This window comes from Pipra filicauda, unplaced genomic scaffold (genome assembly GCF_003945595.2).
Source record: "Pipra filicauda isolate LSUMZ 115617 unplaced genomic scaffold, ASM394559v2 scaffold101_size5749837_pilon, whole genome shotgun sequence".
Lineage (NCBI taxonomy): Eukaryota > Metazoa > Chordata > Aves > Passeriformes > Pipridae > Pipra > Pipra filicauda.
The window spans coordinates 1,612,773-1,638,344 of record NW_024103452.1 but is presented as its reverse complement, the minus strand read 5'-3'; the positions used below and the strand labels follow the sequence as shown (position 1 = coordinate 1,638,344).

Here is a 25,572-nt window from a genome sequence, read left to right as displayed (position 1 = left end):
AACACCCGCTCAAAGACAAGCAGAGGTGTCTCTGTGTGTGTTGTTGCTGCATTTCTTTTCACCTCGCAGTAGATCTGATAACACACTCAGCCCAGAAAACTAATACAGGCATTTCTGTTGATTTCCTCTTGCCTTGCAGAAGCATTTGGACCTAAAGCACTAGAAACAACACATAGTTGCAGCTACAAGCCCAGTGCATTAGAAGAAATGCCTCTGCAGGCTTCCTCCTCTCTCTTTCAGCTTGTGAACCTTGATCAAAGCTCCAACAGTTCAGTCTTGACAGGAAATACTATACTAGAATGTTTTATAGTGGCCCAATGTTCATGCATTATTTAGGTTAAAATAAAGCGTTATGAATTCATAATCTAAGACCTATAGCAGCTTACAAACCCAAACGTTTATAAGAGCGAGTATCCTTAGCACATGTCAGAGAGAAGCTCCAACGTTGACTCACTGACAGCAGGGAAACACTGTATGTCATTGTATATAACAAAGAAATAAGTCTGCTCTTTATTTTCAGAGCAGACAACAGAGAGCGATGCAATAGATATTACTGTCAGGAAATTCATTATCGTTCACTGGATATCTTGATGCAGTTTACAAAAGACAGGAGTGGAAACACTATGTGCTTTCTGTAAAAAGGACAGAATTTTAGCCAGCTAGACAGATTCTTTCAAATATCCAGCGTTTTTTAATATAACCTTCTTGCAGCTGAACTTAGCCACAGAAACTTTCCCAAGGAAAAAAACACCAAAAGCATTTAAGGAGACACGTGTGGCTTCCTAAGTCCGTGCAGCAAAACTGAAAGAAGGACCAAGAGGTGGTTCACTGCCTGATCTGACACCATTCAGTGGCTCCTGCCACTGCCTTGCAAAAGGCTAGGAGTTCAAGAAATAGGGATTAGGGTTTTTTCCCCTTTATTCTCTCTGAAAATGATTTCCCCACATTCTTTGTCCATTTCATGCTCCTTACAAGCTTAAAAGAGCCCAGGTAGCTGTTACACATCCACTTAACAGGCTCAGGAACAGAATGTCAATGATTAGTAGTTTCGTATTAAATTTATAGAAATACTTTAAAACAGACAACAAACATGATTTTTTTCCATTTACTTGCATTTTGATGAGTTTTTCCCATATCCAGGCTTTATGACAGCCCCATTTTATGCACCACCACTTGGCCTCATCTGGGGCATAACTCTTCCCATGGTAAGCAGTGAATGGCAGTAGCTCATCAGCTGCTGAGGATTGCCCATGGGGTGAAGAGGAGAGGATCGTGGGAGGAAATATGTTTTAATACAGTTCTTTGTCCAGATTTAAAATACATATACAGGATTTGCCTCACATGCCTCTTCTTTTTCACCTTCAAAACACACTGATCTATTTTAGGTGTTGCAGTCAGCAGGCATCAGTAGGTTCTTGGGGTTAAGAAACCATACGGGGAAATAGCAAGCTGCCCTTTTCACCTCCCCTCTCTGCCTGTGGTTTGGGTGCGGCAAAGTGTTACAGGGGTGAAACATACCTCTGCTTCAGTTCTCTCACCTGTAAAACTCACTTGTTTCCCATCATTCTGCATATCAGGCATCGCAGTTCATGGGAACAGGCCATGTTATGTCCTCCACGGTACTGCTATAAATTCAGAGTAATTTTGTTTGCTTCAGTAAGTTTATTTGCTCTTTGTCCTTGTTAAACAATGTAAACTACAGTGGTGTGTATCTGCTGTAAGCACGAGAATGGTCTTGTTGTTGCCTTAGTTAGGAATGTTCTCTATTGCAGCCTAATATCCATTTTAATCCTAGAAGAAATAGAATGTTGGGGGGTTTTCCACTATATGTAAGAAAGAGGGATTTAATGAACCACAGGACAGGATATTTTGTAAAGTACATGCACATTCAGCTCTTTTTCTTGGTTAGGAACGTGTCATTGGCATGGAAAAGGCTCAAGTAATTGCTTTTGGAAGAGCATGGTCTTCAGCAGGAACAGAACAAACTTTCTGCTCAATTGTCTTTGTTTTGCAGGACCGAAAGTTTGAAGGCTCATTACGTGTTTCACCAGAGCCAAACCTGGTCCCTGTTAGTTGCTCTGCATAGATTAAGTGGTTAACAATGTTTTGAGAATGTTGGGCTAAATAGTTTGTGGGAACACCATCTGTTTCCTTTAACACATAAACAAGGAAAATTGCTGGTTTGAAATGCAGGATTATTTAAACTCTGATGACCACAGGCATTCTTAAAAGAGAAGAGGTAAAAGGAAAAATAATCCTCATGAGGTATGAAGTTCAATGACATTTGTTAGAAAATAAATTTCTGAGTACCAGACAGGACTGCTATCCCTGTTCTAGAAGTGAGACAAGGGGAATGTTTTCTTTGCAGTCACCTCCTTCCTTTTAAAGTCCATCTTCAAAAGTTAACTGCCATCAAAAATGAAAACCGTAAAAAATGGTTCAATAATGCATTGAAAGGGCTGAACATCCCACCCAGAAGCAGCAAGTTCATTTAATGTATTTATGGGTGGATATCCAAAATCAAAAGTTACTTTTGACTGGGTTTGGTACCTTTCTTATTTCATCAGCCCAGCTACCTTTCTCTTCCTCATTCGGAAGAAGCAGTGCAACCATGTGTTCTGACATCCCATGTGAGGTCACCTCTTGGGGAAATGAGACTAAGAACAAACGCTCCTCATTTTCACTTTGTCAGGTAGTGTGGGTATTCTTTTAATTACGGTTACAAAATGTTTACTGGAGATAACATTTTGGTGATGAGCTGCTTCTGTTGTGAATTGACTAGGAACAGGCAGTCCAGAGGCATGTTTAGCTTAACAAAAAGGGTTGGAAGAAAAGGTACAACAGGAAACATTCTTGTACTCAGTAAAGACCCGATTAGCATCTCCAGGGAATTTTATGATGAAATTGTTCACAACATGTTGTTACTGGACAATAATCCTCCACACAGGAAAATATACCTGAGTCACTGGAAGAAAAAAGTTGTTTTTCATGTTATCAACAAACTTTGGTTGTTGCTGGGTTTCTTAAGGTCATACTTTATGCCTTTCATATAGTTTTTTCAGAAGCCTAAAAAGGAGCATTTTTATTTGGAAAATAAATGTCACCTAAAGCAGAGCGGCCCTGCAGACAGCTCAGGTCTTCTGTCCACAGTCACTCATGTAGGCAGGCTGGACTCCTGAATACCCAGAATCAGGCATTTTGCGTTTTAACCTCTCACTTCCTTTGACAACAGCTGGAAGCACCCACAGAAGGAGTTTGTTTCAACCAAATAAAGGACTGACGCTGTTTGACCACTGCTTCAAGTTGGTCAGGTCTGGGAGAGTGCAAAAGTGTCAAGACAGATGATATAAAAAGTGTAACACTGAGTAAAACTGGCTTCTTTCATCTGTCCTGTCTAGCCTTAGTGTAGTTTTTTAGAATTGTATCACAGCACAGTAAATAAAACCAACAGCCTTGTAGTACTGTAAACCTTTCATACGGCATCTGGTATGTCAGCATTTTTTGAAAAATGGGAAGGGGTCTCTAAAGATGAGCTACAAGAGTAAATGCAGCTGCATAAAACTCCTGTATGCAAAATGAGGGAGAATCTCTCTGCAAGTGCTGAGCATGAGCACAGCTTCTCTTCCATGTGTGTTCCAGGCTCCACCGTGCAAGGATATCATCTGCTTTGCAACCAGAGATTCTTCTTGGAAAAGCAATGTTTACCTACAACAACCATGTTTAAGAAGAAGAGCAAGTGGTTTTACATGCATGTACTTAGGGACGTTGCTTAGTGGTGGACTTGGCAGCATTAGGTTTGTGGTAGGACTCAATGACCTTAAAGGTCTTTTCCAACTTTCTGTGATTCTATGGCGTATTATCTGTGCTGCTCAGATCAGCTCCCTTTTTATATTAGAGGCCTGTGATTTTGCTCCTAGAGATTAATTCTCTGAGCAAGAAGAGAGTGGTGATGCCTTCTATCCTGAATGAGTTTAGTCCTAAGATGCATAGGACGGTTACTGTCGAGCCTGCTTAAAGACGCTTCTCTAAAGTGCTGTGCAAGCCTTTGAGAACTATGGTGTCCTAAAGCTTCTGCAGAGGTGCCATCTGTTGCCTCCATGGGCAGGACTGTCAGAAGCATCACACATCTGAGACCTGGAGAAGATCAGGTCACATTTTACTCCTGCGCTGGATTGAGGATATAGTTTGGCTTCTGGAGTAGAACATAACTGAGCAAAGGGTTATAAAAATTTCAGACTGAGGGACCAATATCTGTCTTTTTGGAGCCTGACATCGCTTGACTCCTGCTTTGCCTGGCTAGGCAACAACCATCAGGTAAAGCAGAGACAAACCGCAGCAGTGCACTGCTTCCTACTTCCAGGACTGCATGGAGCATTTTGCTGCCTGCCCTGAACACCACATTGTTGCTTTTCTCTGGGATGGTCAAGCAGTTTCCCAGCATATTAGCAAGCAGCCTAATGCCACAGTGTTCACAGCAGCAGAAGGGCTCATGGAGATGGGCTACCCAGGAAATGGCCCTTTGCTTTTTACTGTACATTATCTGTTCTCCCAGATGAAAACTTTTGAACACCCAGTGACTCATTATTGAAGCAACTTCATGATTGTAGTTTTTCAGTCCCTGGAAGGAACCTCTGAGTAAACATTGCTTAAAACCAAATCCTTCTGTTCTTGCGTAGAAAGCATTTGACTGGGAGCACACAGCTGGGAAAAAAGAAAAGGATGCAAAATATATATGTCAAACTATGCTAGTCTGATCACTAGCCCTCACTGGCAGAAAAAGCATGAAGAAGTGATATTGATACAAGTTAGAATTTTCTCAGGCAAACAAAATAATCCCAGTATTACATGAGAGTGGCCTGGGGGGGATGATATCTGAAGTGATCCATTATTGGAAGCTTCCAGTAACTTCAGAAAGAACTTCTTTAGAAGTTTTGCCTGTAGATACCTTTTACAATGCAGCAGGTGACTCCATGAAAGAGGAACAGTCTCTCATAAATGTAATACATTTTTAGATTCTTTAAAAAAAAACTTGTACATATGTAAGCCCTGTTAACCACACACACAATTTAGCAGGAGTTCTCTCACTGAGAGAACTGATCCAGCGGTGAACTGACCCAGCTCTCTGGAGACTGTGTAGCTTCCAGTTCCTGTCTTCAGTTGCTAATTCGAAGAAGAGCAGTTGCAAAACCCACTGTCTTCCCCCACTGTCAGACATGAATGTTTCTCCTTCCCTTAAGGCACACACAGTCAGTGCAGTGGGTGGTGCTGCCAGGAGCACTGCCTTGGGCTACTCACTTTGAATCAAAACTGTGTGCTAGTATGCTGGTATGGCAGCCACCTCAGGGGGAGGATTCAGTGATTGTTTCATGGTACAGGGACAGACATTGCCCAGCAATGTCTGGGCAGCAGGAGAAAAGAAGGAAAGACTCCACTGTTAACACAGCAGAGAGGAGGTAGCAGGTTAGCATGAGGGAATTTCCCTGAAGACCTCAATCAAGCAAAACTCACTCTGAAATCTGGCTCCTTACAGCAAAAACTGTTACAGGTTTTTGACTGAGCATTTGAGGTCAGTCTTGCATACATTTTCAAAGACAGTTAGGTAGCTGTGGTACAAAACTTTCCCCAGCTGAGTACAAAGCCACATTTTGTACGAACCTGTGTAATTTGCCATTTTATGCCTTTGGGTTACAATATTTATATTTTTTTCTTAGAGCTAAATAGTACCAGCAGAAGTTAAGTTGTCAGCCTTTCTACTACAAACCCAGCTCTTTTTTGGGGTTAGGTAACATTTCTTTTGTACCACATTATACTGAAATTCTGCCGTGCAGATGCAGTCCAAGACATAAGGCATTTATTTGTCACAAGATTTTATTTGAAGTCATTATGGTAGTTAATGGTTTACAAAATGTCCAAAAATGTAAATTCTAAGCTTTTTTGTTTTTCAGAGGTGGTATTTCATTATATACTTGAAGAATGGCTTAACATTTCCCATCTCTTAGCTGCTAACATAGAAAAACCAGAGACAGCAAAATCGAACGTCCTGCTTTGGAAGGTTTAAGCTAAGCCTTTCTGCGTAAACAATTTTCAAAGCCACAGCTCACACTCAGTTCTCCAGGATGTTGTGCTATGGAGCACAGTAACATAAGAAATCCTGACATAGTAGGTGGGAAATACCTCTGCAAGTAAGGGGGTAGACTCCCAGAGTGTAAACCTTGTATATAAAGCGTCTGACAATAAGTGGGGACACACACTTATTCGGATTAGCATGTACACAGCCCTGATCTCAGCAAGTGGGTGGCGTAACCATCACCTCGTGTGGTCTGTGCTAATGGGAGATCAATGGGAAGAAGGGACCAAGCTCTCAGACCTGCTGGAGAATCTGTGCTTGACAAATGGAAGATACTGTAGGGCAGTAGCAAGCAGACGTGTCAGGACTGGTCTGGAAGGAAAAGATGGTGCATTTGTAGCTACTAACAGTCATATTTGGTGTTCAGCTCTCAGAAGTGTATGTAGACTGGTGTTTCTAACATTGCCACTTGAAGCGTGAACGTTAATAGGACTAGATTGTTTATACCCTGGGCAGTAACAAAGAGAACATGCCAAGATCCTCAGAGACTTACATTTCCTTGTTTTCTTTTATCCACAGGTAATAACTCCAGTGAGGTCAGGACAAGGTTATGTTTATGAACTCCCTTCCAAATACCAGAAGGATACCTACGATATCCCCCCTGTTCGCCCTCTCCAAGGGGTAGGTACCAATAAAAGTGCCAACAGGGCTGACAGGGCACAAAGGGTGATGAATTTCTACCAGAATTTTACGAGCAGTGCAAATTCTCTCGTTTCAGAGGGAAAATATGTTTTAATTAGATGCTGTGGCTTATTCACAGATCACAGAAGTATTTCAAAGTTGTATTTGATGTTGACTAAGATTTGGCAGCACACCAAACGCAAAAGTCCCATTTGTTCTCTGTGTTTTGATCAAAGAGTATATCTAAACAGAATAAACTTGCTGCCTGGGAACAGTTTTTTTTCTGTACTTTGTTGTTGCATAGTTGACAGTAATTCACTCAGTAAGGGTAAAATTATCGCCTAGATGAACAGATGCTATGCAGGGAGTTGTTTTCACCACATATCAACTGCACCATGTCACTGAACTTGAAATATATCTTTGTTCAGGGAACACCTTTAGCATTCAATCCCCAGGACCAGAATGTAGAGTGGATGCTTGCAGGACCTGTAACTCAACAACCCTGCATCTCTCCAGAGCTCTCTGACAGAGCACCTCCTTGAGGGAATAGTGTTGAAATCCAAAAGTACCTATCACAGATTGACACCGATTGACTGGAATCATTAGGAAGTCTGGGTTAAGAGACATTCAGATAGTGGCCTCAGACCACATGCAAAACCCTCTGTAATGTAGGACAAGCCACCAAGTCCGATGCTTGAAATACCTGACAGCTGTACTGTCTGCTAGAAAGACAGCTCACACTGCACTTGATAAAGCAGATGGGCAATGCCGACAGGGACAGCATTAGTTTCAGAGAGTTCAGGGTGTACTAGTACGAGCTTATTCCTCAACCCCTCTAATCTCTGTCAGTATGGTTGTGATCAGTTCTGGTCACATGTGCTCCCCTGTTCAACCCAAGAGATACCCATAGTAGACTGACCTTCATTTAACTCTCAGGATGGAAGTCAGCTGTGACTTCATCTCTCCAGCCTGCTGTCCACACAGTTGCCCAGAGGAGACCTAGCAAAGTGCATTTCCTCCCAACTGTCCAAAATCCAAGCAGTTCTCCCATATGAAACAAGCTAGAAGAGCTCTGATTGTGTTCAGAGTGTTTGAGAGAAAACACAGAAACTAAGAAAACTCACCTGAGATCAGAGCTTTCCCTGAGGTGACTGTAACCAATTTATTCTTCCTTCAGGTATATGACATTCCCCCCACATCAGTTAAGGGGCCTGCACTTCCAGTTCACATGGGAGAAGCAAAAGCTTTAGGAGTGTATGACATACCACCTGCCAAAGGGGTAAGTATTACTCTGTTTCCACAAGATCTTGTATTTTCGTATCTGACCAAAGACACGTTGAAACAAGAGTCCGTGTATAATCCTGAAGGAAAAGGAGATTCAGTACTTCCAGGATTTCCTTAGGTTCTTAAACTGTTAAAACTGGTAAAGTGAGGCACTTTCCCAAAATTAAGGTTATGGACTATGAATTGATAATTAGACCTACACTATCTTTGTGGCAGCATGCTATCTCTTTGGATTTTGCTGCTTATGACAATTGCATCAAGATAAATGATAAAAAGTGAGATGTTAAAACTGACTCTGAGTCAAACTCAGGGTAAGTAGCTGACTCTTTGAAAAGCAATAGCAGATCTTCCATCCTATCATTTTATAGTCCGTATGTAAGGTATAACCATGTGTTTTTCTAGTCAGAGGTTTCATGGTTTACTTTCTGTCATTCAGGTCTATGCTACACCTCAGTCTGCATGCCAAGATGATACAGGCCTGAGGGAAAATTTGCAGGATTTTTCATCTTCACTGGGCCACAGTGTAAGACCAGAAGGAGCATATGATATTCCTCCTCCCATCACCAAAGCAATTGGAAAAGAACTTAATAGATTTTCCCCTGAGAGCCTGTTATTGCCGGGTGGAATGCCACAGACACAAAGTGTTTATGACATCCCTATGAACCATCAAAACCATTTTCTTGGACAGCAAATTGCACCTGAAAAAGATGTTTATGATACCCCGAGGGGCATTGCATTTCCAGGACAACAAGCAGGACTCAGTAAAAGTCTCATTGCAGAAGGAAGAGAAGGTGTATATGATGTGCCACCAGCAGTCCTCCAAGACAATAGAGGCTTACAGGATGTGACTGATGGGATGAATAGGTTGTCTTTCTCCAGTACAGGAAGCACAAGGAGTAATATGTCCACATCTTCAACAACATCAAAAGACTCTTCTTTTTCAGCATCAACTGCACAGGACAAAAGACTAATCCTTGATCCAGACACTGCTATAGAGAGGCTTTATCGCCTCCAGCAGATGGTGGAGACAGCTGTCAATAACCTCACAGCCTTCATTACACCAGACTGGCGGTCCTATGGGTATATGGAGAAACACATCAATGAAATTCACACTGCTGTGGATAAGGTAGAACAGTCGCTGTGGGAGTACCTGCAGTTTGCAAAAGGATCAGCAGCCAATGCTTCCTGCCTACCTGAATTCAGCCTTCTTAACAAAATGAGGAGGGAGGTGCAAAGGCTGGAGGACTCTCACCAGATCCTTACCCAAACTAGTCATGACTTGAACAGATACAACTGGTCTTTGAATGTCCTGGCTGTTAACAGAGCACAGAACAAGTGTGATGACCTGGATCGGTTTGTTATGGTGGCAAGGACAGTCCCGGACGATGCCAAGCAACTGACCACTACTATCAGTGTCAACGCAGAGGTGCTCTTCAAACAGGCGTTGGGTGGCTCACGTTTCAAAAACATACCTGAGAATATAATGAACACTCCTAACTGTGTCTATGACAATCCTCAGATGCAGCATCATGGAGAGCAAGCACAGAACCCCTGCAGTTCCCTTCCTCCGCTCCTGAGTAAAGGTCAGCACCCGTACAGTACCACCAGCGAAGGCTCGGAAAAGAGCTGGATGGATGACTACGATTATGTTCACCTGCAGGTAGGTCAACCCAACACCTTGTCCTGCAGAAGGCTGTGCAAGAGTTGTCTGTGGTTTTTGCAGAAGCTGCTTGCAAGGAAGTAGCAATCTATTGTCACAGTAACACATATTCAAGAGTAATTTCACCAGGGTGATTCCTTCCCTCAAATAGGGTTTTGCATATGTAATAATGATAGCTTTTTGCTCTGCCATGCCATCCTTTTATTTTCTGTACTCTTAGTGGTGCACTACCAGTGAAAAAGCCAATACAAAGCAGTCTGTTACTTGACCTGTTAGTTGTCGTTTAGCTCAGGAGCAATTTTGATTTAACACAGTGTCTTTTGTTGTGTAAAACAGGGGAAGGAAGAGTTTGAAAGGCAACAGAAGGAGCTGCTGGAAAAGGAAAATATTATCAAGCAGAGCAAAGTGGAACTAGAGCACCATCAGGTATGTTCACTTGGGTGCTATAGTCGCACTGAAATGCAGTGTTCCTCACACATAGGGAGTACTGGTCAAATAAAGCAGGAGGGGCCCTTCCCTTAGCCATGTTCAAAGGCTGTAGTCATGTAAGCTGTGTATGCGTGCCAGCACACACTGTGAAGTCCCATGTGGGGTTTGTGCCAGTCAGGCACAGCATTAAGGGATTTATCAACATAAAAGACAAGGACATGCATTGTCACGCTCCAAATGGAAACCAGTGAGCATCAAGACTTCTGCACCTTCCTAGCCCCGTACACCTGTGTCAGCATTTGCTTATACCAAAGAAATTTTAAGTATTTACTGCAGAGTAGTTATTCTGAAGATCAGCATCTCTGCCCTGTTCATTTCCCTGTTGCCACTTCACAATTGAGTGGAAGCACAGCCGCAGGTCTTAGTGTTTAGAACAACATCTCTTATGGCAGGAATAAGCCTTTCACTTCAAAACAATTTTCAGTCATCTCAGTTTGATACTAATTGTTTTTTTTATACCGTGCACCATTGCAGTGGGCCCAGTGCACACAGATAATAAAAAGCAGAAAGTTTAAAAACTCCAAAAGTTTACCACGGAGGAGAAGCAAACTGTGATGTCTCACAGCAGGGCAGTGGCAAAGCCAGCTTGAGAACTTAGCTTTCCTGACCTGGAGTCCAGGGCCTTAGTCACTGGACCATGCTGAAAACACATTCTGCCTGCACATCTGTTCAGTGAACATCAATACCATTAACTTAAATATTATGCTGAACATCACTTTAAAAAATAGGTCACATAAGATTCAGGGCTATCACTTTTCCCTCGTATTAATTCTTCAATATGTTGTTGCCATATCGTATGGCAGAAAACTGTACAAGCAATGAGGAGGTGAGAGTTAAAGGCTTTTCATCTCATAATCTCACAGTGATGACAGCTTTTTAAAGATTGTGTAGGAGTCATTGCCACTTGGATCCATCTCTCTCACTTGTGATTTCAGAATACTCCAAATGAGCAACAGCCTGTAAAGTCAGGAATTTGGGTAGTTTGGTGGGTTTTTTTAATGTAAATGAAGTATTTTAGATGTTTCTCCCTTCTGAACTCCATGTGTTTGAATTAACGGTAATCAAAGCCCTTGATCCTAGAAAACCTATTGCTATTTTATTTAGCGTAAGGTCACTCTAGGATACTTGGGGGTGTCCCGAGGAATAAGGTGAAATTGTTATACATAACAGCGTCTTACAAGAATACTCTCTGAAGAGGGCTTTTTTTTTTCTTTTTGCCTTTCAGATCAATCAGTTTCAACGTCTGGAGCAAGAGATCACCAAGCCAGTAGAAAACGACATCTCAAAATGGAAGCCACCTCAAGCTTTCCAGAACACAAACAGCACTGCCACCTCCCAAGACAGCCGCCTGCTTTTATTCTACTCTGACCAATGTGAGACTCACTTCAACTCCCTCCTAAATGCCATTGATGCCTTTTTCAGTTGTGTCAACTCCTCTCAGCCCCCCCGAATTTTTGTGGCTCACAGCAAATTTATCATTTTGAGCGCTCACAAACTTGTGTTCATTGGGGACACACTCGCAAGGCAAATGACAACTCAGGACATATGCAACAAAGTGATGAACTCCAGCAACCAGTTGTGTGAACTGCTGAAGAGTGTTGTTCTGGCCACCAAGGGGGCTGCCTTGAGTTACCCCAGCACAGCAGCCCTACAGAAGATGGTGGACCGAGTAACAGAGCTGTCTCATCACGCACAGTTGTTCAAACTCTCACTGGTCCAAATGGCGTCCTTATGAAACCCAGTAAAATCCAATCCATGAGCAGCAAAACAAAAGCAGAGAAACTGGAGCTATTTTTATGTAAATGTTATCTTTTTTTAGATATTTTTTATTAAATATTTTAAATACATTCTTGTGCATTAGAGAGTCTAATTAAATCAGGGATCTGGGAATATTGTTTGGTTCTGTATCACGTTTCTTATACATGTTTAGATTTGTATACACTGCATATATGTATATGTTGCTACATTCCCTAAAACATCAGTTAAGCACCTTAAGAGTAACGTGTCAGGTAAACAGTGCATATCTTTTGTATATACGGCCTGTTTCCTCAGTATATTTGTTAACTGGATGCTGCACTCTTCTTGTTTCATTCCATCTTGATGCTGGCACATGGACTTGGTTGTGAAACCTACTTGTAGCAATCCACGAATCAAGTGTAATGGTTCTCATAGAACTCCATTCCCGTCTTAGAAATTACTTTCTATAGGTTAATTCCGTGAAGTTTAACTCCTCTTTAGGTTACTTTGGTATGTGAAACATTTGGTCATTCTGACCAACATATATGCACAATTACAAGGAGCAACATATCAAGCAAGGTGTACAGCATTCGGGAGAAAAGCATTTTTAGGCCATGTAAGAAAGAGAACTTTCTAAGGAGGAAGGCAGAATTGTTCATACTTACGGCATTCAGATTTCACTGTTTCTAATGACTATGCAACATTGGATTTCAAAATGTGGATGGATTCCCAGCAATGTAATTTCATACATTTTTACCTTGTATGCACTTGCATTGGCAATTTAATTTAACAGTCAGGGTTGAAAGCCTTATTGTTTATGGACTCAGTGTTATCCTGAGGGCATCTCAGGATCCACTGGGCTCATCTTTGAAACTGCGGATGAGCAATGTTTCAAAATACCAATCCCTTTCAGAGGGATTAACATACAAATTGTAATTTGTATGGAAAGAAAAAAGGTTAATTTGAAATAACAGATATTCAAACATCTCTATAGCATACACACAATTTAATGAAGAAATAGCACTTAATTTTCTAGGACATACTATTGGGAATTAATTGCATCTGTTGCAATTCTAACTTCTGTTCAACCACTGGGCTTTTTTTTTTCCAAATTCTGTTGCGTAGGTGCTGATCCTTTCTGCACTACACTGTTGCCAAAAGATGACCTCCTGTTTTAATGGGGCCATTCCATCAGTAAGTACACAGCTAGTAATTTTTAATGTAGACACTTATAAATTGTTAGCAGAGTGGTAGACTCCTTTAGAAATTTCATGTATGCTGGTTGCTCTAAAAGATGTATCGGCTTATTGGTCTTCATTGCCTTTTGTGAATCCCCTGAAATAAGTCACAGAACACTGTTTGCCTGTGGTCCCCAGCCTAAAAGCCATGCTTCAAGGTGAGCAATACCTCAGGTAAATTCCAGGTGATTCCGGCATTTTTAAAGCAGAAACACTACTCTCCTTGTACAATTCAAGGTAGTCCCACATTGGTATGTTCTGAGCACTTGACAGATCACTGGTAACTACATGGTCATGAGGTCAGTAGCACCTGGAAAACAGGCACTTCTGCCTAACTCCTTACTTTACCAATTGTAGCCAAACACGTGCCTTATTGAAATAGGATTTGTCATCTTAGATAACAAAACCATTTCAGCAGTGTGCAAAATACTGCAACCTTAATGTATTGTCTTAAGAGTGAAGATCACTCTTCACTATCATAATGTCACTTCCAGAGTCTGCAGAACGGTTCTGGAAGGGCAGTGGAAGCCAGCACACCCCCAGCTGGCTCAGAAAGGGCTCCAAGGCTTGGCCTGGTACAACATCCCAAAAGGGCAGTTACACTATTGTAACTCATAGCCAGTTGCCAAAAAGCAACCCATGTGAACCTGTTTTGTACTAGTGTTGTTTGGGATTCTTCTGGAGTTCCTTGTTCAATTTTTTCACTGTATATTCTTAGAAAGTGAAAGTATGATTTGAAGTCTAGTGTTTATGTTGATAGTTTGTGCTTTCCAAAGGAGAACCTGTATTGCAACCCTGTATTACAGTTTGTTATCTTGTAGAGAGTAATTTTGAAATGATTAAAATTACTAGCTTTTTCATATAAAAAGCCAACTGGATCTAATTTTTTCTTGTTTTCAGAGTCCTCTAAGCGTATTAAAAGGAAATGTTGCTAATTGCTAATACTATCAAAGCCATTCTAACATGAGGAATTCACTTTCTGTCTTTTCATTGGTCCATGCTTATACTGTGAAGTGAGAACTTCAGGGTTTAAGAGAAAGGGGAAGACTGTTTCTCTGTCTGTCCAGAATAAGCAGGTGAAGCATTTATCCAACTCAGCTACACAAGATACCAAGTCCAAAATAGAACCAAGGTCTGCAGTATGCTGAGCCATGCTTCTGTCCCATTCCCAGTGTCTATTCCTGCTACATAAGTGGTATCCCGAACCACCTCATTATAGTACAGACAGTGGTTCTTCAGGTGAGTGGGGCAGTTTCTCTGAACATGATCCACAGTGAGGTGGGGTGGCAGGACACAGATGTGGCTGTCCACCCATTCTGGCCTGCTTCCCCTCTCCAGCTCTTACTTGTGAAGCCATGATCCATGCAGGAACTGAAAAAGCAATTTTGCTCAGTACAGTCACCCTTTGCCCCTGACCCAGTGGTAAGAGTACCTCTCTTCTAGTACATGCCAAGTTGAGCATTATGTGAGTGTGGGTTCCATCTGAAACAACCCAGTGGCTTTAAGGATCATGGAGTCTTTCTAAAAGTTACTTCCACATTTCACTGTTGCCAAGGCACTGCCTTACCTCCTGTCAAACATCCTGGGGTGCAAGGAGAGAAAAACCGTGGAACTGGCTCTGTGCTTAACGCTGTTTCTCGACTGCCAATGAAAGATGTTTTTGCCAGAAAGCGTAAGAGCAATGAAAGCCTTGAGAGCAAAGTACCTGGTTTGGCTCATCATGTCCTCACAAGGGGACAGCTGGTTATGCAGGGTTGCTTCCCCAGGGTGCTCATTGTTGTCCCTTTGCTAAATTTAAAATGGTCAACCAACAACAAAGGAGGGACTGGACAATCAAAATGGTTCAGAATAGAAACCAGAGCCTCTTTGCTCTCCACCCTGAGCCAGCGTCTCCATGCAGTTGCCAAGAAACTGTTGCTGTTTTGCAACCAAGTTGATGGCCACTGTGAAGTGACTGTCTTATGTCCAGTGTGGAAAAACTGTCTGCCTCACGCTAGTGGCAAATGTGGAATACACATGACTCCTTAATCCAGACATTAAGTAATTACTATTTCATATTAATTAGAAACATGCTTCCTTTCTCTTCTGGGATGATGAGTGAAGGAGAGAGAGAATGTTGAAATGGGTAGGTTTTAGAGAAGTTATCAACTCATGTTACCTCACAGGAGGTAACTCATACTGCACAACTGCCTGCTGCTACCTCTCCCATTTCTTGCAAACCAGGACACTGCAGCTTCTGCGTTTTCTGTAGCCGTGCATTGCTGCAGCCTCGGCAAACCCGTTACCTGCTGTTCCAGCACAGGCAACATGGCTGAAGGAAACCAAGTTCCCACACCATCACCTGATACTCAGTTACATCCCAGCATCTTCACATCCCCCATAACTTCTGGACCCTGGAGCTTTTGGCATTCTCTGACATGAACATCTGGGCTGTGTTTCAGAAATGTCCCTCCCACACCTACCACCAGCACTCCTGATGTTGCTACACCAGTAACACCTTCCCTCTGCCCATAAGCCAAGCATCTGTAGCTGTTCTGCTCCAAATCCAGCTTTTGCGTATTGAGCACCCTCTTCCAGGCTGCCTGCACTACCTTAAATGTGCCTCAATCTCAATCTAAAGGCTATAGAAACTCATGGAATTTTCTTAACCCTCCCTTGCCATTTGTCCTCTCTCAATGTCCACAATGTTGGTCCACATTTAGACAGAAACATTTCAAGGGCAAAGACAGGGTCATGCCAGTCTCAGAGGACAACAAAAAGTGTTCCTTCCTACTCCAAAATACGCCTGTTCATTTCATCTTGACCTTTTACACTGGCAGTTTCAAAAGCAGCATATGCACATCACTCTTAAATCAATGGAGCCCTTTTTCTGCTAGAAGGTTTTCCCATCTCAGAGATGGACTGTCCAGATAATGCAGACTTTTTTTTAATATATTTTATTATTGTAATTTGCACCAAAATTTCACTTAAGACAGCAGCTTTCTCTGTCTGGGAACCCTGGATATCGCTGTGTGGCTTTAAATATCAGAGTAAAGCTACAGTTTTATCTAATGCTACAAAGTCCTGCGCAGAAATTCTTCTGACTTAAAGAGGACATTGAATCCAGGCTTGAGAGTACCTGGATAAAGTGAATGGCTGCAGGAGAAACATCTACTCCAGCCTTTTCATAAACCTGCTGACTTCAGAGAGAGCAAGAATGATGTGAAGTGCAACTTCCTGGGAGGTTGCATGAGGGCCAGCACAGACCCTTAGTGACTTGTACCGCCTCATTTTCCCTCCAATGTCCTGTTCAGAGGCAATTTTACTTTGATTGAATTAGACCTAAATTTAAAGTGCAATTCACATCATTAGCAAGGCCTGACCATGCTGGACATATTGCCAGCCTTGGGATCATGCAGAAAATGGAACTACATCATTCTCTATTCAAAAACTAAATATTTAGTTTTCAGTGGCTGTGAGTTACGCTGGGCATGAAATAGCCAGTCAGCAGCCTGACCTCAGAGGAGACGCCTCCCCAGGGCATTGCTCTGATCCTCTGGGAAACTGCTGGGTTCAGATCAGGGTGCTCTTCATCCTACCGCCTTCCAGGTCAGTGGCTAGGACCACTCAGGGATGGCCTCCCAGAGCAAAGGACCAATGAGGATAGTTTCAGGGCACATCTGGGCATGCACACTGCTGGCTGCTGCAGAGCCCTCCTCTTCAGCCTCTCGGGGCAGCAGAAAATGGGTAGTTTCCCATTCCATGGCAAGCAGCAAGGAGACAAAAGCTCCTTGTGCCTCCTGATAAACCCATGTCTACAGAGACATGGTCTTTGCTCGTGGATGCTGTGAATTTCTGAACAGAAGATGAAATGCCCAGAGGGAGGGGCAATGCTGAGCAGAAGATCGCTTTCCCATCTCTCCTGCGGTTTGATTTGCAATAGTAACGTACACAACAGCAGTTTGTGCTTAAATTCTGTCTTCTCAGCAGACAGAGTCAGTATCAAGCTTGGCTCAACGCACAACCAAACTGCAGTTTGCTTTCTTCTTTCTGCACCTCTCTGGGTTTAACTTCTGGCCTTGCACCCCCACAGGCAAAGTCCATCGAGTCAATGTTCCTCATAGGAGTTCACCTTGTTGCTATTGACTCAACTCATTTCCATGAGTCCTCTGAGTCCCTGCCGAGGGTGAAACCCAGCGCCTGGGAAACCAGTGCCCAAGGAGCGCTGCTGCAGCTGCAATGGACTCGGCATCCGCATCGCCTCCCTGACAGGGGTTTCTTTTTCTCTGCTGAACACCAAGAGACAGGATATCTTTTTTTGTACACGCAGCAATTTGAGACGTCGGGCTGACTTATGGCAAAAACAGAAGCAGGGAGCACAAAGTATCGGGTCTCCCGGAGACATGTGAGGCTCATTTCATCTGCAGCGCGGCTGCCTCGGCTCAGCGGCACAAGCAGCAGCCGCCGCCTCCGCACGCAGCAGGCTCCCAGAAGGTTACACATAACGTCAGGCCAGACAAAGATCGCAATTCCCTGGTTCCATGCACGCTTGCTATCAGCTTCTGTCAGCCACGGGAGGGATGTAAAAATCCTGCTACTAGGTGGGGGGAATTGTCCCCTGACATCAGGAGGACTTTTTTTCCTCCTTCCCTGTAATTTCCCTTTATTACAGAAAAAGTGATCATAGCTCTTTCCTTGATGCAAAGCTGCAGGAAACCAAATCCAAGAGGCCCTTCATAGCTTCCTACTTAGCCAGCTTTATCTTGCTCAACCCTGCAGCTGGGACTGCCCAAACCGTTGCCAACCAGGAAAGCACAATGACAATGTCCCAGAATCATCTGCTGTTTATATGAGGGCAGACTTAAGTGTGGTTAAATGAAGGTTACAGTGAAGGACAAGCAGAAATCTGAAAGGTGAGAGCAGAGGATGGGGGGGGTGGGAAGAGAAAAAAGCTTGCTCTGGCTTTAAATTTTCTTACAGAAAGGAAAATCAAAGTATATCTTAAAACCTTTTGTGCAGTTAGAAGGCTCCAGGGCATTTTGCTGTGCAGTGATTAAAGTCTTCCTTTGTTCTCAGTTAAGCTCAAAGAGAAAAAGCCACAAAGTTGAGTGGCCATGAACGTGAAAAATTAAAAATAGACTTTTAGTGTTTTTTCACCCTATGCTTTGTTTTCATGAAGGATGGTAGGAGCAGCCCACCCAAAAGCCTTTTATCTCAGGAGATGACTTGAGCTGGAAACAGGTACCTGTAATTAACTTGGGTTCCAGAGGGGGAGAAGTTAACTTACGTGGCTTTTCTTCATCAGGCATTTCAAAGAGAATTTAATGAGCATATGCATTCTGCAGTGCATTCTGCAACCTGCAGTTACTTTCAGGCCTCACTGCTTTAGACACAGCTTCCACTTGTCCACTCTCAGGTAAAGGAATAAGCACAACAGCCCTGCTAGAAACTTGTATTGCTTTTAATAGGAATTGCTACGATGACCAAATGGACATTCCTAGAGCAGGGCTGCACTGCACAGGACACCTCATTCCACTTTGTACAGACCAAGAAGAAGGTGGGTGTGGGATCCACCTTTTCCACCCTGAAAGATCAGCGGGTGGAGCTGCCTTTGTTCACTGAGAAGTTATGGTGGAAATCCACAGGTCCCCCAAATGCAGACAGTACGCAGAACCACCAGCCCCATCCAAGGTGTAAAGCTGCTGAAAACACCAAAATAGACAAATGAGAAAGCCTCTTCCTCACTCCCTCCTTTCTTCTCCGTGTGAGTGGTGAGGTTCAGAATTGCCTCAATTTGGATTAGCCTATATGTGCTCCCAGTGTGAGACACCCCAGATGGAATTCATCCTGCCTACCTGAAGATGTTTGCCTATGAAATATCATCAGAATCCCCTTTAAACTGAATAGAGTCCAAGCCATATGATTAAATCTATTTTAGGACAAGATAAATCCTCTCTAGTCTCCAAGAATTATGCCTCCTTAGGTCCTCAAGGGCAGCCAAGACAGGCAGCTCAGCTGCAAATGACCATATCACAGGCTCCTAAGTTTTGACCCTGTACCTGCTTCCCAAAACTTAGTGTGGCCACATACACAGTTTAAGTTACAACCTGAACACTAAAACACTGTAGAAACCTATGGACTCCTCCCAGCCCACCAAACCTGAGGCTGGTATTGGTACCATCAAAACATTGGTCCCAAGGGCCCAAGTCAGAGCAGTCCTGGAACCTGAGCCAGAAAGTGTCACATCCCACATCCAAACTGAGCACCTCCAGCCCCGCCACCTTCCCCTGCCCTCAGACAGCCTCCAGGCTTTGCAATCAGCCCTAAAGTCCCTAAATCAGTCCTAAAGACTCTAAAGTCCCATCAACCAAAATGTGCTCTTTGCCAGATAGGGAAAAAGCTGGGCACACAGGTAACTCCCACCTCTGGGCCTCCACTCCCACAGCAGTTTTCTTGCCAGCTCTGGGCTTGTAGCAGGTAGTTACAGAGGGCTTGCTTAGGAGCTCACAGCCTAAAGGCATTCCTAGTTTAGGTTGCTCTTCCTCGTACCAGAGCAGAGAAACATAGGAGTCAGGAGATCAGGCAGATTTCCTTAGGTCACAGAGGTGGTTGTTAGGTGATGTTTAGGTCCCCTCACTAAGTAATCCGGCATACGTCTCTGCCTTGCTGCAAAAGCGTAACATAAAGTTTCAGACACTCATTTCCAAGGACAGTATGCACCAGATGCCAAGTTAAGTGGCATCACATCTGGAGTAGGTGTCCTTTGGCACAGGAAGGGCTGAATCACCAAGAGAGGCGAAAGGAGCTCCATGCAAAAGAACTGCTCTTAATTTTGAAGTGTGGATTTCAAAATGATTTTCTGACAAAGTGGGTTTGCTTTCTTTTACTGGTTAAAAATGTTTTGTAAAAGTATTTTTTTCATTGACTCTGACTGCTCCTCCACTACCAGCACATATGCCTCATCCCATTTTTGTCTGTTTTTTTTTCCTTGTACGGTTATGAGGATGACACAACTGCAAACAGTAAGTACCTTACATGGTGAGTATGTACATCCAGCTGAAACAGTTTTCACATTTTTGTTTTTCTCTTCAAAATATATAAGAAAAAAAGCTCTTAAAGAGCTTATTCTCAATGTTGTATCTAATGACACAAGCAATTGAGACTCCTGAAGTTGACCAGTTTTCCAACAGATTAATCTGCCTCAGGCTGATTCTAACACAGGGGGAAATCCCTCAATTCATGTATTTCATATGGAGCCATTACATCTCATCACCTACTTATCAGAGGGGCTCTGCTATGTTAACTTCTTCTGCCAAGAGGGCAGTAGCACAGGAGCCTGTAGCATCTCTTTCACAGCAAACCTAAATCTTTAGAGCAACCCATCTGATCCACACAAGTTATTCACAAGTAATAAGTTCAGCAGGAAATACCAACCTGTACTTCCAGGCAAGGCAACTGAGAATAAAATCTCCATATCTTGTGATCACTGCTCAGTTTCTCATCCTATAAAAAACCAATCAAGTAGAAAAGTGAAATTCAGTGCTTTGTACCTGAATGCATCCATGGCTTTCCAGGAAGACATTTTATGATATGCAGCTAGGAGACCATTTAAGTAGGCTCTGTTCCTCAGCAGTGCTGCTTTTCCACAAGCACAAAGATGAGTGCACAAGCCACACAGAAAAGCCACAGCTGTGGCTTCATCACCAGCTGAGATGCATCTATTTTTAAAGCTCACTCCAAGCACACAGCAGTGAGTCCACCAGACCTGATTTGTCTCTAGCCCTTGCGCTTCAGGTAAAGAACAAATAACACCTTTTGCATAAGTAGGAACTAATTAACTATTTGCAGCTTCCTTACAGGTGAAATCAGCTACACAGAGGGTGGGACAGTCTCACACCTGCTGGCTGGAACACAAAGTCCAAAGGCAGAACCCAGCTCTGATCTTTGCTGGTCCTGCTCAGTGTGCAGGGCATCCCAGGCCATGGGCAAAGAGGGGCAGGAAAGGCTCCCATCTCCTGTCCATGTGCTGCACTGAATGCTGGCTTCTTACTGGTCATTCGTAACAGTAAACGTGATAGTTATTTGTAAAACAAAGAAGTTTTTTTCATACCAGACTTTGAACTTCAAAGACTTTTTTAGCTGAGGGGATACATATGTGCAGTATTCCATTGGTTTTGTTCTCTGAGCATCTCTAGCTATCAGCCTGCCAACATTTAAGAAAGTAAAAACTGCCCAGTTGGGTCAGGCCGAGGCACACGCAGACCTGATTCTATTTCTGAAAGGGGCAGGTGGGCCTGCTCAGGGTACAATCACTAACATGACTTCCTCTAGTGCTCACAATCATTGGATAGGGGATGCTAGGAAATACATCCCTGCCTATACCTCTCATTATCTCATGAACTTGAGATTTGCCTGTGGAAGTCTCCATTAGACTATATTTGCAAGTTCACAACCTTATCTTTGTGACATCCTGTGGCAGCAGGTTATAGGCTTTCATTAACCTACTGTGTGAAATGTTTATCTACATGTGGGATATCCCAAGAAATCTGTTGCTGCAGGCACCACTGAAGTACTTGGCAATCCTAGAAAAGACATTGCTCCTGTCATGTACCTGTACCTTGAAACAGTGTCCTCAGTCTGTTGTGTCTTCTTTCCAGAGCAGGAAACACGCACTGAACCCCACCAGTCACACACTTCCCTCCTCTTAGCACACTTTCTTCCTTTCCCTATGGCAGGCCCACCCTGCTATCCATCACAATTACTTTTGAAACACTCCAGTCCTGGTTAAAGTGTTGATGATGAGCACATCTCACCTAACATGAGCTGAGAGCAAGGGTCTTGGAGAAGGGAGAAAATACAGTGTGACTGAAGTATCCCCTGATGTTGTAGATGGATCCTGGCTAGTAAACCTCAGGTTGGAGTCTGGACAAGAGAAAAACAGAAGCCCTATCTGTTTTAGCACTTAAACAACACACATGCAAAAGGTTGGCTTCAGTTATTCCTCCTGCTGGCTGTAGGGCAGAGGCTTCTTTTCCTGCCCAAATTGCTGCACTGTGGGTAGATGGCCACAGCTGCAGTGCTCCAGTGCACTGGCAAGCACGTCCTTTCCGGGGGCTTTTGTGCTCCCCATGGAGCTGCCTGATGCCAGGCAGAGGAGTGGTGTAAGAGCCAGTGTCACCCTCAGCCCTGCTAGGACATTACAGACAGCCCAAATTTTTAATCCCAGCATTTATTCTCAGTTTTGACTTATAGAGTCTCGCCAAGTGTGAGGGATCATTAATAAAAGAGCAGCAGCCCTCCAGACCAAAAAAGCAGATGAAGGACTCCTCAGGCACACACCTGCACAGCTGGAATAAGCCTCGTTTCCCTGGCAAGCCACACAGACTGAAAAAAGAACAGTATTTTTTTTGGTTTTGATGCCAGCAACTCTTTAAATGTAAATGTTAGACTTGCTAATGGAGACTCACTGTAACTCTTGAGAAATAAATGAGGGGCTCAATAAAGGGAACACAGGTTTCTCCAAAGCCCTGTGCAACAAAGTGCTCCCTCCTTCTCCCTCAGCCTGAATACAGAGATTCAGCAGCAGGGTTAACTCAACCAGGCTCCCACTATATCTCTATCCCATTGGTGTTCTCAAGGATTTTGGTCTTTAATCACAGAAAATGTTACATAGGCTCTCTGTCCCCGAGTCTAATATTAATATTATGGTATCAATATTATGCTATTAATATTAATATTATTCTACTATTGGTCTGATACTAATATTATACTTGGGAGAAGGTTTTAAGGTAAGCTGATCGTGAGCCCTTGTTTAACCTGCTCAGTAAGCACCAGGATTTAGACCAGCTTTGATGGGATGGAATTTCACCTCACATCTCTGCAGCAGAACTATGAGAAGCATCGAACTATGAGGACACAGCATTGAGAATTGGTTTTGAAGAGATCTGGACAATGGGCATATTGGGGGAAAAAAAATACAAACCCAACCCTTTTCATAAGCCGCTGTTGACACTGGTACCTTATGTTTGTAACCCTAAGGCCTGAAGAAGTGCTGCTGTGTTGAGTTTTGTGAGGTTTTTTTCCTTAAGCACGGTGAGAGGAAAGAAAAGCAGACCTCTCTTGGCATTTTTGAGACCTCTCTTCTTTTGGCAGATAGTTTTTGAGGTCACTGTCCTTTACAAAGGAAAAACTCAAGTATTTCTTTTGTGCCACACGAATGTCCCTAGACACCAGGCTCCACGTGTTCCCACAGCTTTTTCGGCAGGTAGCATACAGCCAAACAAGAACCAGGCTCAACCCCTACAACGAGCTGCCCTTGTACTTTGCAACACCGCTAAAAACCAGCAGAATTACGACAAAAAACTAAAAGCAATAGTACCCGCGAAGGACACTGCAGCATCGGCCCCGTTCCCCCCGCTGGGAGGGCCCGTACCGCAAAGCCCGGCCGCCCGCGCCATCTAGTGGGGATAGCCAGCCCCAACGCGCCCTTCCCATCGAACCGGGATACTGAAAGCCTCCAGGAGTTCAGACTGGACCTGCACTGTGAGCAGTTCACCCGTTTAAGCAGCCACTCCAGGGATAATTGCTTTCTCTCATCCGTGCTGTCACTCCGGGGTTCAGGAGAAACGCGAAGACATCCTGGAAGCAAGGTCAAGGAAAAGCAAAGTCAAGTCTGCCCTCAATATGTGAATCTTTTGGAAAATGTAAAAACTAAGGCTGCAATAAGTGCTATTGCTAGTCCTTAAATGTCATAATTGTTAAATGGATCTTGTGATTTTGTACATCTCGAGAAGCTGTGGATGTCCCATCCCTGGAAGTGTTCAGGGCCAGGTTGGATGGGGCTTGAGCAACCCGGTTTAGTGAAAGATGTCCCTGCCCATGGCAGGGGGGTTGGAAGTAGATGATCTTTAAGGTCCCTTCCAACCCAAACCATTTGGTGATTCTATGATTTTGGAAAATAAAGAGGCTAACAGAGAAAGTCAGTAAAAGACATGCAAATCAGAGCCACAAAGTGAAATTCACAGCTCCCTGACCTTGGCATGCTTCCTCTGCTGGTTGAGAGGAAGGGTGAGAATTTCCCCCGTGCCAGTTCAGGTTTGTGAATGTGAACCCAACCCAGTGACACCAGAGGCTGATCAGACCGGTTCTGTTCCTGGAAAGGCAAAAATCAAGTTGTGCCAGGATCAGAAGTCAAAGCAGACACAGTGCCACCCAGCCACAAACCCAGGAGGGCTTTAGGGGGTTATCAGCCTTGCAGAGAGCAATCCATGCTGCAGACCTGGCATGTCCGAGCTAAAAATGCCAGGTGTCACCTCTGAGAGCCACCTGACCATGCCTTGCACACACTAGCGCCCTGCACCAAACAGCCCTTTTACAACCACTCAAGTCACCAGGGAGCATCTCCTGCTTCTTCTGAGTTCTCAAAGCAGGGTCTATCCAGAACTTGAGGGCAGCAATTCCTTACATTCCCAAAAATTGAAACCATTCATGTTGGAAACAAGTGGTGTGCAAGAGACAGATTCTGATGCATTCCACCATGGCAAGGATATGGCCTAACATTTTTAAATAAGGAAAAGGCTAACAGCTGATCATCTGGCCATAAAGGACTGATTTGTCACAGAACTGCAATTAACTCAAAATAAGCAAGAAGTTCTAACAAACATAGAAGGTTCCTGATTAAGTCCTCAAATAAGAAGGAGTAGAGCACGGTGCTAGGAAGTTCAAGATTGACTTTAACAAAAATTCAGTGTTAATACTGCTCCAGTGGTTCAACCTAGCACACACAGTAGTAGCAAAACTTGCTTCAAGCCACAGCCTGTGTTATTTGTGAACAAACAAATTTGCTCGTAGAAGGCTTTTAACTCCCATTACAAGATGTTAAAATACTCCAGTGCAAAGGTAAGGAAATTGGTATGACATAGAGCAAGGTGTTCTGAGGAAGACACAGATTACATGTAACTTCCCATTTTGAAACTTCACATTTACCTGCATAGAAAGCTGGAAGTTTTAACAGAGTGGGGATGGAAGTCAGCTGCCTGAATTGTACAGCACACACAGACCCAGGCACAAGGGATTCATAGGCAACCACCTCTCAAGCCACAGCTCTCCAGTACAGGATATCTTCTTCTTACCTTTCTGATTTCAAGTGCACTGCCAGCATTCAGGATGAGTCCTGGTGGCAGTACACATAAAGCATGCCAGCAGAGGCAGGTACACCACAAATAGTATGTGTACAATACCTTGATGATGACCCAAAAGCAGCCACATTATAGTCCCATCCCATCCTTTCCTAGATATTAGAGTCCCTCAGCTACCAAAGTTAAAGGAACATTTGTGTTATTCATTTCCCACTGTGGAAACTGAAAAGGCCTGTGAATAGAAACGCAGGAAAATAAAGCCCAAAACGTATTTGGTCGCAGTGTCCCCCTTTGTAAAAA

General features: G+C 43.5%; 1 protein-coding gene across 1 annotated transcript in view; it reads left to right on the top strand.

The window, feature by feature from the left end:
• The window catches only part of NEDD9 (neural precursor cell expressed, developmentally down-regulated 9), a 39,191-nt gene extending 25,162 nt beyond the window's left edge, over positions 1 to 14,029 (top strand). Inside the window, exons 3-7 of the mRNA XM_027745075.2 lie at positions 6,647 to 6,748; positions 7,926 to 8,027; positions 8,469 to 9,692; positions 10,029 to 10,118; positions 11,407 to 14,029. Of these exons, the coding sequence (XP_027600876.2) occupies positions 6,647 to 6,748; positions 7,926 to 8,027; positions 8,469 to 9,692; positions 10,029 to 10,118; positions 11,407 to 11,916 (2,028 nt within the window). The 3' untranslated portion in view covers positions 11,917 to 14,029. The remainder of the gene's footprint in view (positions 1 to 6,646; positions 6,749 to 7,925; positions 8,028 to 8,468; positions 9,693 to 10,028; positions 10,119 to 11,406) is intronic.
• The last annotated feature ends 11,543 nt before the right edge of the window (positions 14,030 to 25,572 follow it).